The sequence below is a fragment of the Borostomias antarcticus genome (genome assembly GCF_949987555.1).
Source record: "Borostomias antarcticus genome assembly, contig: scaffold_94, whole genome shotgun sequence".
Taxonomy (NCBI): domain Eukaryota; kingdom Metazoa; phylum Chordata; class Actinopteri; order Stomiiformes; family Stomiidae; genus Borostomias; species Borostomias antarcticus.
The window spans coordinates 544,533-557,970 of NW_028176445.1; the positions used below are offsets into that span (position 1 = coordinate 544,533).

The following is a 13,438-nucleotide window of genomic DNA, read 5'->3' on the forward strand; positions in this document are numbered from 1 at the left end:
CCATCCATTCACCCAACTTTGTCCTGGAGCGCAGCTAGATAGACCAGGCCTGCCTTACTTGGTTCTGGAGCGTAGCTAGATAGACCAGGCCTGCCTTACTTGGTTCTGGAGCGCAGCTAGATAGACCAGGCCTGCCTTACTTGGTTCTGGAGCGTAGCTAGATAGACCAGGCCTGCCTTACTTGGTTCTGGAGCGCAGCTAGATAGACCAGGCCTGCCTTACTTGGTTCTGGAGCGCAGCTAGATAGACCAGGCCTGCCTTACTTGGTTCTGGAGCTCAGCTAGATAGACCAGGCCTGCCTTACTTGGTTCTGGAGCTCAGCTAGATAGACCAGGCCTCCTTACTTAGTCCTGGAGCTCAGCTAGATAGACCAGGCCTGCCTTACTTGGTCCTGGAGCGTAGCTAGATAGATCAGGCCTGCCTTACTTGGTTCTGGAGCGCAGCTAGATAGACCAGGCCTGCCTTACTTGGTTCTGGAGCGCAGCTAGATAGACCAGGCCTGCCTTACTTGGTTCTGGAGCGCAGCTAGATAGACCAGGCCTGCCTTACTTGGTTCTGGAGCGCAGCTAGATAGACCAGGCCTCCTTACTTAGTTCTGGAGCGCAGCTAGATAGACCAGGCCTGCCTTACTTGGTTCTGGAGCGCAGCTAGATAGACCAGGCCTGCCTTACTTGGTCCTGGAGCTCAGCTAGATAGACCAGGCCTGCCTTACTTGGTTCTGGAGCGCAGCTAGATAGACCAGGCCTCCTTACTTGGTTCTGGAGCGCAGCTAGATAGACCAGGCCTGCCTTACTTGGTTCTGGAGCGCAGCTAGATAGACCAGGCCTGCCTTACTTGGTTCTGGAGCGTAGCTAGATAGATCAGGCCTGCCTTACTTGGTCCTGGAGCGCAGCTAGATAGACCAGGCCTCCTTACTTGGTTCTGGAGCGTAGCTAGATAGACCAGGCCTGCCTTACTTGGTCCTGGAGCGCAGCTAGATAGACCAGGCCTCCTTACTTGGTCCTGGAGCGCAGCTAGATAGACCAGGCCTGCCTTACTTGGTTCATCACATCAGGTCGTCCACAGACGCGCCTCCCATCTTCCTAAATTCCTCTTCTAATTTTTTCCAGTTATCCAAACTCATATCTAATTCCTATTTTGATTTTTGATCATTGACTCACACGCGAACAAATCAATTCCTAGGCTATTGTTCAATAATAACAGATTAGGATTCAATAACCCATTCAATAGCCTAGCTCTCGTCATGGGAGCTATAACGTGAGGGAATGGATGAAGGACATAAAATAAACGGATTATTAGGACTGTATATGTGAACATTTGGACTGAATTAGATTATTGAATAGAGAATATTATTCATAAAGAAAAGGGCAGGAGAGCTGGGAAGTTCAGACAGGTGAGATGAAGGAGCTGTTTGGTCGGGAACACAAACTGAAATAGGGAGCCGACCCACGCGTATAGCGCCATAGCTCAATAAAGGCTTTTTAACTTTTTGCCAGTTACTTTTTTGAAGAGAGAAAATATTATTATTTGAAGTGTCTACTCTTGTTTGGGTTATGATTTGAAATGTCTACTTTTTTGGGGGGGGAAACCTGTAGGATAAACAGTGTTGAATACAGTTTAAGTTATAGGCTGCTTAGGATTCAACCCTCTCAAACAGTCTTGGTCATGCTCTTGCAGAAATATGTAAAACAATATCACGTACAGTGTTGTGGAGTGTGTAGCTATGTGCCTGGTGCACGCCGTGGTCATGCATGGATGGGACGTGCTTTATGACTCACCACGGACAGACAGTCCCTCTTCTCGTCACAAACGCCGTATTCACCAATCACAGCCACCAGGAGCAGCGTTGCTCCCAGAACCATCAGCACCGTCACGCCTGAGAGAGAAACGAGGGAGAGGAGGGTGGGAAGAGGAGAGAGAGAGAAACGAGGGAGAGGAGGGGGGGAAGAGGAGAGAGAGAAACGAGGGAGAGGAGGGGGGGAAGAGGAGAGAGAGAAACGAGGGAGAGGAGGGTGGGAAGAGAGAGAGAGAGAAACGAGGGAGAGGAGGGGGGGAAGAGAGAGAGAGAAACGAGGGAGAGGAGGGGGGGAAGAGGAGAGAGAGAAACGAGGGAGAGGAGGGGGGGAAGAGGAGAGAGAGAAACGAGGGAGAGGAGGGGGGGAAGAGAGAGAGAAACGAGGGAGAGGAGGGGGGGAAGAGGAGAGAGAGAAACGAGGGAGAGGAGGGGGGGAAGAGGAGAGAGAGAAACGAGGGAGAGGAGGGGGGGAAGAGGAGAGAGAGAAACGAGGGAAGGAGGGGGGAAGAGGAGAGAGAGAAACGAGGGAGAGGAGGGGGGGAAGAGGAGAGAGAGAAACGAGGGAGAGGAGGGGGGGAAGAGAGAGAGAAACGAGGGAGAGGAGGGGGGGAAGAGGAGAGAGAGAAACGAGGGAGAGGAGGGGGGGAAGAGGAGAGAGAGAAACGAGGGAGAGGAGGGTGGGAAGAGAGAGAGAAACGAGGGAGAGGAGGGGGGGAAGAGGAGAGAGAGAAACGAGGGAGAGGAGGGGGGGAAGAGGAGAGAGAGAAACGAGGGAGAGGAGGGTGGGAAGAGAGAGAGAAACGAGGGAGAGGAGGGGGGGAAGAGGAGAGAGAGAAACGAGGGAGAGGAGGGGGGGAAGAGGAGAGAGAGAAACGAGGGAGAGGAGGGGGGGAAGAGAGAGAGAAACGAGGGAGAGGAGGGGGGGAAGAGGAGAGAGAGAAACGAGGGAGAGGAGGGGGGGAAGAGGAGAGAGAGAAACGAGGGAGAGGAGGGGGGGAAGAGGAGAGAGAGAAACGAGGGAGAGGAGGGGGGGAAGAGGAGAGAGAGAAACGAGGGAGAGGAGGGTGGGAAGAGAGAGAGAAACGAGGGAGAGGAGGGGGGGAAGAGGAGAGAGAGAAACGAGGGAGAGGAGGGGGGGAAGAGGAGAGAGAGAAACGAGGGAGAGGAGGGGGGGAAGAGATTCATGCATTTACTTGCTTGTTCAGAGCCAGTGGCTATTCCTGCTTATCATGCAAATAATAATTTTCATTCAAGTCAAACAGTAAGATTTTGTATACATACTCTAAATATTGTATCATATATAAATATTGTCATATCTATTCTATCTCTTCTGTGATCTATGAAGACGTGGTGACCTACCGATGATGAACTCTGGCGTGTTGAAGTCGATGTCGAAGAAGCCTCGAGTCTCGGAGCTGAAGCGCAGCCACAGGCCCAACCCCAACATGGCCATGCCTACGAGCTGCAACGCAACACATTTATACAAGTCTGTACGTGAGACCAAGGTGGGTGAACTTGGCTGAAGGCCGAGGCCATAACAGTTCTCTATCAAAGTACGTCCATTTCAAAAGGAATTTATAATTCATTTATAATTCAGTATCTGTGGAGACAATGGCGCAAGAGCCTCTATGTAAACTCCTAGATGGAAGTTTAAAGGGGAAGGCTCTTTTTCGACAACCTGGACCTTATTTACGGCATATTATAAGACGTTTGACTCACTTTGGTGTATTTCGGAGGCCTGTAGAAGAAATTGAAAATCCAGCGGACGGAGCACCGAGAATGCAGCTTCTAAAAAATGTATTTTCTGCCACGAAACGGTTGTTTTCATCAATCTGTCTTTATGAATCGCTAGTTGTGCTTACATAGAGCGAGGGCTTGTTGTGGTTTCACATGCCTCTGTAATATGATCTTTAGAAACGAAATAAAGTTTCCCCACTTGCTCCAGCACGCATGCGCAGAGCACAGCGCGCAGACTGGCTATTCTCCGTCTGTAGGCTACACTCGCGGCTCACATTCTCTACGCTACGATCGGCTTCCATCATATTCTATCCTCAAAATCTGATAAATATTCAGCCATATTGCACACAATATTCCAGGCACCAACAAGCCGATCGTAGCGTAGAGAATGTGAGCCGCGAGTGTAGCCTACAGACGGAGAATAGCCAGTCTGCGCACTGTGCTCTGCGCATTCGTGCTGGAGCAAGTGGGGAAACTTTATTTCGTTTCTAAAGACGTTTCTAAAGATCATATTACAGAGGCATGTGAAAACCACAACAAGCCCTCGCTCTATGGAAGCACAACTAGCGATTCATAAAGACAGATTGATGAAAACAACCGTTTCGCGGCAGAAAATAGATTTTTTAGAAGCTGCATTCTCAGTGCCCCGTCCGCCGCCATTACATGGATATACTGGCTCACACTGGATTTTAAATTTCTTCTACAGGCCTCCGAACTACACCAAAGTGATCTCGGTGAGTCAAACGTCTTATAATATGTCGTAAATAAGGTCCAGGTTGTGGAAAAAGAGCATTGTCCTTTAAGGTTCTGTGTATAGGTCCTTTGTCTCGTCTATTCTTCTATCGTTTGGTATGCAGCTCTTTTAAGTGAGTCTGGAACAAAAGTTGCATTTAGTTGAATAATTCTTTAAAGTATACATTTTGTTTGATAATGCTAATGTACAGATACATTATGCTTGGCTATGCTGAGTTACGAGCACAGTATGATTGTTAGAAGAACCAAACATGCTGTTTGAAAGGCTGATTGTGATTCAGGCCACACAGCGTCTAGGCTGAACACTACCAATGATTAATTAACCCTCTCCCTCTCCCAAAAGACTTCTGGGAGGTATGTATGAGTGAATCTGGTCCTCGTATGGGAGGTATGTATGAGTGAATCTGGTCCCTCATATGGGAGGTATGTATGAGTGAATCTGGGCCCTCATATGGGAGGTATGTATGAGTGAATCTGGGCCCTCATATGGGAGGTATGTATGAGTGAATCTGGGCCCTCATATGGGAGGTATGTATGAGTGAATCTGGTCCCTCATATGGGAGGTATGTATGAGTGAATCTGGTCCCTCGTATGGGAGGTATGTATGAGTGAATCTGGGCCCTCATATGGGAGGTATGTATGAGTGAATCTGGGCCCTCATATGGGAGGTATGTATGAGTGAATCTGGTCCCTCGTATGGGAGGTATGTATGAGTGAATCTGGTCCTCGTATGGGAGGTATGTATGAGTGAATCTGGGCCCTCATATGGGAGGTATGTATGAGTGAATCTGGGCCCTCATATGGGAGGTATGTATGAGTGAATCTGGTCCCTCATATGGGAGGTATGTATGAGTGAATCTGGCCCCTCGTATGGGAGGTATGTATGAGTGAATCTGGTCCCTCGTATGGGAGGTATGTATGAGTGAATCTGGTCCCTCATATGGGAGGTATGTATGAGTGAATCTGGTCCCTCATATGGGAGGTATGTATGAGTGAATCTGGTCCCTCATATGGGAGGTATGTATGAGTGAATCTGGTCCCTCATATCACGGTCAGCTGACACCAGCCCTGGATCGAGGTGTGTGAAATGTTTAAAAACCGGGGCCTCTTGACAGAAGGCTTGACCCCGACCCTGGAGCTCGTTAACATGTCAGACAGAGAACCGCTCACCTGAACAGCCAAGACAAAACAGAGCCAGTCTGGGAGAAGAGCGCCACACTATCTACAACCCAGCAAACACGCAACGTCAGGGAGACGTTCAGATCATGTCTTAATAACGTCCGTCGGTCCAGAACCCCATTTGTACGTCTGGCTTGGACCCCTCGAAGACTTCTGTGGACGTGCAAAACAGGTCCAATATCTGAACGTTAAAAAAAAACATTCATTCTGGCTCCTAATTGGATGTCTTTGGACGTCCGAAAAAGACAAAAAAGACGTCTAAAAAAGACGTCTTTTAGACGTGTCTTTGCTCAGTGGGCAGACGCACATGTAAAACTGCAGAGCTGGGAGAAACTAAGAAACTAATTTATATATATATATTGTCTGGCCTTCTGAGTTTGAGTGGGGTTTAGTTGGGACAAAGCCATGTTCAGGCTTGCACCATCTCCACACTGAAGAGCCCACAGGAAGATGGGAAACATAGACTTTCTCCATGTAGCTCACTAGCGCAGTCTCTGCATGTCACATCATAGAAAATGTTTATTTTAAAACAAAATCAGTAATATAAAGAATTCTACAAGTTAATCCAGGCGATAGGATTGAAAACAATCTCAAGGATTTAGACAGAAGTGTGAGGACCGTTTCTCTAGGGAGGACAGAATGAGGAGGACAGAATGAGGAGGACAGAATGAGGAGGACAGAATGAGGAGGACAGAATGAGGAGGACAGAATGAGGAGGACAGAATGAGGAGGACAGCTCAGTGATTTACAGAATATGTTGGACAACGGGACAAAGCAACAGAAACGTCTAGAGTCCCATGGAGAGGATGAGTGAGAGGAGGGGGAGATACTAGAGTCCCATGGAGAGGATGAGTGAGAGGAGGGGGAGAGTCACATGGAGAGGATGAGTGAGAGGAGGGGGAGATACTAGAGTCCCATGGAGAGGATGAGTGAGAGGAGGGGGAGATACTAGAGCCCCATGGAGAGGATGAGTGAGAGGAGGGGGAGAGTCACATGGAGAGGATGAGTGAGAGGAGGGGGAGATACTAGAGTCCCATGGAGAGGATGAGTGAGAGGAGGGGGAGATACTAGAGTCCCATGGAGAGGATGAGTGAGAGGAGGGGGAGAGTCACATGGAGAGGATGAGTGAGAGGAGGGGGAGAGTCACATGGAGAGGATGAGTGAGAGGAGGGGGAGATACTAGAGCCCCATGGAGAGGATGAGTGAGAGGAGGGGGAGAGTCACATGGAGAGGATGAGTGAGAGGAGGGGGAGATACTAGAGTCCCATGGAGAGGATGAGTGAGAGGAGGGGGAGATACTAGAGTCCCATGGAGAGGATGAGTGAGAGGAGGGGGAGATACTCTGTAGTTGTATCGCCCCCTAGCGGATGTCTGAGGAGAAGCTGGGTGATATTCAGGAGGAATCATCCCAGTAGGCTATACTGAAACCTAGAGAAACGAAACTACACAATTCACCACATTTTGGCACAGAAAGGCCCATAAATGACATGTGCATGGATCCCACAACACGACACGGGTCAGATGGTGTGTTGCTTACTCTTATAATGAAGACGGATTTAAAGAACTGTAAAATAGACATGCTTGTTTACTTGGACGAAATATAAAGTCGAACAGGACAAACCACTGAGACCTCAGTCCCCCTCCCCCACCGTGAACCCCGAACCTCGACTAGGTCTGGAATCAAATCTCTATAAGATACTTACCGCGAAAAAGATGTTGAACATGATGAGAAGACATTTGCACATCTGGCCGCATCCGCCCAGACCCATGACGACCAAGTGTTGGTTCTTCTTGCACAATAATAACTCGGGTTAGATCAATGTGGGCTGGTCTCTTTCTCCGGACAGTCTTTCTCTGTGACAAATACGCGCATTGACCGTTAGCGAACCAAATTAGTATCTGATCATCCATATATATATGTATATATATATATATAGGCTACTGATCATCCATTCTCACAAACCGAATAACAGTTATTAAAACAATACCCCTAAATAAACTTAAGTAAATTGAAATAAACATGCAAGATGAAGAGCTCGATTTTCTCCCTCTTGTTCTATTTACAGTATTCCGCAGCACAATAGACATTTAGCCTAGGTCGCCATTATGCCTATTTTAATAATAATCAATGACGCAATGGTCTACCTGGAGGTTTTCGCGTTGAGCTTCAACGTTCAAGTCGCAACGTCAACGAGATGATTCAGGAATCAAAGTTTACCAGATAATCACCTGCGTTTGTGACTTATCCACGGGGAAGCCCCGCCTCTAGTTCCACCGGACAATTTGATTGGTTCAAAGTGTTGATTGATAGGACAGATAACCACTCCTCCAAGGGAAATATTGGTTCAATGTGTTGATTGACAGGACGGCCACTCCTCCAAGGGAAAGAACATAGGCTGAGATGAAGAGCACTGAATCTGATGAAATGAAACCTAAACCCACGTTCGTTCCGAGAAAGCATCTGACTACAATAGACCATCCAACTGTCCATTAACTAACTAGCCATTAACTAAAAGACAACCAGACATTTAAGACATACAAGCAAGTCAGCACACCAATAGACATCCAGTCAGGCCGGCAGGGCTACATGTCAACAATGGATTAGCAGGCAAACATGCAAGGAGCAGTCTTAGTCTTTGTGTTGTATAATTAATCTACTAGTTATTGAGTAGAGACGGGGGACAACAGGCCTAAAGTAACAAACAGAACCAGGCCAGGTCAAGCCTGGCTTATGTGCGAGGCTGAATTGAAATGACATGAAATAATGTTGAATAAAGTGAAGTGAAATAATGTAATAAAGATAGGTCTTGTCGCCTGGACACATCAGTTCCAATGCTTCCAATGCTAATCCAGCACAATGAGAGCTGGATAGCCAGTTAGCTCATGAGCTCACAACAACTAGCAGCAGCTTCCATAACATTAATGGTAGCGGTCAGTGGCTAAAGCAGTTACACTGATGATTCCGGTAAAGTTAGCTATTTTGCTGCAATTGGTTCAACTTCTGTTTCTGGACAAAGGTAAGGGATAAACCAGATAACACAAGGCTAGCGGACCTACAGCGGGTCCCCGATGGACGAGTTGGCAGACCTCCGGCGAAATATAACACAAGGCTAGCGGACCTACAGCGGGATGCTCCACCACCATTCCACCGGTAGTTAATTGTCTATATCCTAGGCCCATTGGCTGTGGGGTCTGTGGCGTGGTGGCGAGACTCCGCCCCCTTGAGTCAGAGCAGTTTGGGTGTAGTGCAGTTACTTCCAGGCAATCTCCATACACCCACTGGTGAAAACCGTGTGTCTCTAGCCCGCTCAGGGGCTGAGTTGTGGAGTTCCTGGCATGGATAGTGGCGTGGTGGCGAGACTCCGCCCACTTGGGTCAGAGCTGATTGAGCGCAGTACAGTGACCTCTGGTCAATCTCCTTTCACCCATTGGCGAAGACCGTGGGTCTCTAGCCCACTCGGGCTGATTTGTGCGATCCTTGGCGTGGATAGTGGCGTGATGGCGAGACTCCGCCCCCTCAGTCGTGGACAGTGTACCTCTCTCCGGGCCACTCACCGGGTGTCTCTAGCCCACTCGAGGGCTGAGTTGTGGGGTCCGTGGTGTGGTGGCGAGACTCCGCCCCCTCGTGTCATATTGGGTCGGCGGCAGTGGAGCCCTCTCCGGGCTACCCACCTGCGGTACGGTAAATGCTCTTGTGGTAGCAACATAGAGCTGCAGGTTCTGGAACCACTGACCGTGTCCGAAATGCCTGCTACCTGCTATATAGCAGGCGAGAGGTAGCATGCTACTTAGTACCTACTACTCCACAAAAACGATATAGCAGGCGAGAAAATGTAGCCAGCTACTCGAGTCAGGTGACGGGAATGCGTGGGTTACGTCGTTACGCTCCACTGGCTGGCTAACTTAGCCGGTAACGTTGCGTTTCCATGGGTACAGGGCTACTAGTTAGCTACGACAATGAGTTCTTGAAATCAAAATTTTACCTCACATATAAACACAAAACTGCATTTGTAGCTCTGTGTGGTTATAACTAAGTTATTTGACATAAAAAAAAAATCATCTACAAATTTAGCCAATACTTATATTTAAAAACTCCTTCGCTCTGACAGTCACCGGCGTCGGCCATGACAGCTGTCCTGAAAATTTAGCTGAACAGTGACGTAGCATCCGGAATAGCATGCTCTGGACTATGTTACGTTTTTCGCTGTTTTTTTCGCCAATATAGCAGGCGAGGTAGCAGGCGAGAATAGCAGGCGAGAGGTAGCAGGCATAGTTTTGAAGTAACATGCTACTTCTCGCCTGCTATATAGCAGGTAGCAGGCATTTCGGACACGGCCACTGTCTATCTAAGCCTGTTGCTGCCCTCCTGTGGCCGAAAACGGTAAATGCTCTTGTGGTAGCAACATAAAACTGCAGGTTCTGGGACCACTGCCTCTTGTGGTAGCAACATAGAACTGCAGGTCAACAACGGGACGGAGGCACACGGGGAGGGACAACTACTGGACATTTGCTATCCTAGGTGCGCTAGCTTACAGCCACGCACAAAAAACAGTATTAAGCGAACAGAAAAGAAAGAAAAATGTGAATCAGTGACAGTAAGTTTTACATTACATTACAATCATGCTCACACAACTGATTGACAATAAGCCATTGTTGTAGTAGAGAGACAGAGCCATGTAAGGTGACTTTGTGGAATGTGTTCCTGTTTTGGGGGAGAGGAGAGAACCGCCTTTCTGAGAGGATGTGCAGGTAATAAAATAGATAAGGAATGGTTGGGAGCGACTGATGATGATGTCACTTTGGGGTTCGGTATGTCTGTTTGTGTCTCTGAACCAAACCTTGTATTTCTTTTTTTCCTGTTCTCTGGAGGTTAAGCATACCTGTGTTAAGCATACCTGTGTAAGCTTACAAGTAAAATCCCCTAAATGTGCATTGGTCTCTGGAATATTTACTCAAAGATTGACTAGGACCAGTCAACCTAGAACTAGACTCTTGAGGTCAAGAGAATATGTTAAACGGTGTTTAAAATGTGTTGTTCTACTGCCAATCTGAAAGACAATGGGCCAGTACTGACCCCCCCCCCGTGACTCCATCCACTAACTCCAGTCCATCAGCTCCTCCTCCCCCACCCCAGCAGGGGCCCGGCCCCCCCATACCTGCCCCCCTCAGAGGCCCCCCCGTCCCCTACTGTACCACACTGACGAATGAGAGACGTTAGCAGGTTGTTCAAGACACACAACCCCCACAAAGCTACTGGATCAGACTCTGTCTCTGTAAATGTAAGACCATGTGAAATCACTCGGTCTGAGGAGCAAGTCCAGCAAACAGTAGAAGCCGAGTTTTATCAACCCATTTCAGCTTGAGACTTCTCAGCCCTTGACAAGTGTGACGTCAGGAGCAGCTGTGCCAGAAGAGCTGTGATGTACTGAATGCCCTGAAAAATGGCAAAACTCAAAAAGAAGCGTTCATCCGCGATCGACTTCAAACCAAAAAATCTCATTCATTTTCTTTGAAAAGGAAGCTTGTGGCATCAAACCAGGAAGTGATCCGGTACAAGGCCACAAGTGGGTTAATCTTTCAGATCTTCATCAAATCACAACTACTTCAGTCACAAATAAGCATCTCTGACCTAACGACCTATCCCTTGACTCTGAAGCCAAAATCCATCTCAACAATCGATGGCTTTTTCCGCAAAAAACAACAAAGCAAAAGGAATGAACTACATGATCAAAGATGCTGAGAATGTGCAACTTCCTTCTCCTAGCCATGTGCTCTGATTCAAGATGGAAACTCTTCATTCTAGATGTGCAATGTACCACAGACAATGAAGACTATATCAGAGCGCACATTCAAAAGTTTACCTGCTGCAGCTGAAACAGTATTCAGCACAGAGACCGACGCTGACCGTCTTTATTCACCCAATCAGCTGAGAGGGATCGTGAACGTTTTATGGTTAATGGGCAGAAGTTTCACCGACATGCTCCTGCTGATTGGAATGGATTTCTCACAAATGATGAAAACAAGAAGGCACTCATTCATTTCCTTCTGAATCCCTGGAGCTCTGAAGATATGATGGAAGACATCCTCCAAACGCCTGTCATTTTCATAGAGGCGGGTCAAGCTTTCAAGATAGAATGTAATGCTGGAGCGATGTCAAAAGAACTTCTACCTGAGATATGGTCAAACCATGAAGAGACAGATGTGAGGGTAATCATTTACATGCAGGACATCCAAACTAAAATGCCTCACATCAGAGTCCAAGCCACAGACTGCACACTAGTAATCTTTACTCATTGTGTTGCCTGGACTTTGTTCTTTAATTCATCTCATATTTGGTTACCTGGTTTTGTGTGACTGCACCCTCCTTTTCTCTCAAATCTGTTTGTTTTATGTTGCACCCTGATACCCTGGTACACCTGGGGGCGTAGCATCAGTCAGTTTCATGTAATTCACTTCAGATAGTATAGCAGTACATTACTCATGTCTCAGCTCTTGTTTCAGATATTGTTTAGATGCGAGACATATGCTTCATCCCATTTGGAAGGGTAATGCTGGCAAGTTCTGTTTTCTCTGATTTGAGGTACAGTGGAGAACTTTGGTCATAGCAGGTGTAATCTTCTGGATAGAAAGGTCATCTTGGACTTAAAATGAAGCTTATAAACGTGGGAAGTTTTTCATATACATGTGAGGCAGTGACATGTATATAGAAAATGATCACTTTTGATGACAATTTGTCAGGCGAACAGACTTTTTTTTTTGTCTTTTGGGGGATGTTGATGGTGATACTTGAAAATAGAAAGGCAGCAAGGCAGAGCCCCAGAGTCGTATTCTGCTAGTTTCCTCTATGTGTCAGGATACACCGTGCAGAATTTCAGACTTATTGGACCATTTTTGCAGTTGTAGTACCTTAATATTTGCAATTACATCATTTCGCCAGAAGCTTTTCCCAAAAAGTTTTTTTTTGGCCCCTGAGACCAAACGGCCCCGAGTTGGGAATGGAGGTGATCAACTTGTGATGGTCCAAGGTACGAGATAACAGGATATAATAGTGGGAAAAAAGGTAGCAAAAAACCTTCCGAGGGGTGGACCTGGCTCCCGGCCTAATGTACTGACTCTAGCCTATAGGCTGCACTTAGCCAGGACATCCACCAGGGGTCGCAGTATGACCATATCATTATCAGCCCCAGGGTGGCACGACGGCTTTAGTTTTACTAACCTGGACCATAAATTAATCTTTATGCTATTCCTGTCGCCAGGAACATTTTTGGGTTTTATTCAACACATGTTCCCTAATATTTGTTGTGATTAAGTTAATTTTATGTCTTTTAGCCTACTTTTACAAGTGCTGTCTGCCTACCCCACTTCCGTCGTCGACTTTACTATCACCCATATCATAGTTTGTAGTCTAAGAGAACAACACGTAAACAACAACACCCAAATATATAAAAAATAGTTGCGCTCAGTGAGTCAAGGTAAGGTGCTGGACAGGGGGAACGGCCAGCCGTAAAAGAAGGAGAATGTATAGTTTAGTGCAGACCTCAGATCAGTCAAAAGACCACCAGGCTCTGGCCGTGGGCACGTGAGCTGTACAAGACATCTGAACGCAGATCAGTTCCACAGTCCAACCAGACCAATCAGGACGACAGAGGAAATCGTGTTCCCGAGTCCCGACCATTAGCTAGCCAAGGGAGGTAAAGTTGGTTTCATATTGGATATTAAACAGACATTCAGATTCAGCTTTTGACCCTTAGTTAGGGGCCGAGGTAAAAGTACAACAATAACCAGTGGCGTGGTGGGTCCTAGAACCGGGTAAGCCAGGGCCAGCGAAGCACGCACGCGCTGCGCACGATTTCAAAGCATGGCCTGATGGGAGGTTTCACAGCACCAGAAGGGCGCTGAGCAGTGGCATTTTTATATGTAAAAAACATACAGGAAAACTACAGTAGGCAAGGCTACTGATGTTTTTTAACACGT

General features: G+C 47.4%; 1 protein-coding gene across 1 annotated transcript in view; it reads right to left on the minus strand.

Annotated features, from left to right (window-relative positions):
* The window catches only part of cd9r (CD9 molecule related), a gene marked incomplete at its 3' end in the record, with an annotated part of 11,296 nt that extends 4,022 nt beyond the window's left edge, over positions 1–7,274 (minus strand). The window contains exons 1-3 of the mRNA XM_084462474.1: positions 7,168–7,274; positions 3,155–3,257; positions 1,779–1,876 (exon numbers count right to left, since the gene is read on the minus strand). Coding sequence (XP_084318600.1) covers positions 1,779–1,876; positions 3,155–3,257; positions 7,168–7,233 — 267 coding nt within the window. The 5' untranslated portion in view covers positions 7,234–7,274. The remainder of the gene's footprint in view (positions 1–1,778; positions 1,877–3,154; positions 3,258–7,167) is intronic.
* Between the last annotated feature and the right edge of the window lie 6,164 nt (positions 7,275–13,438).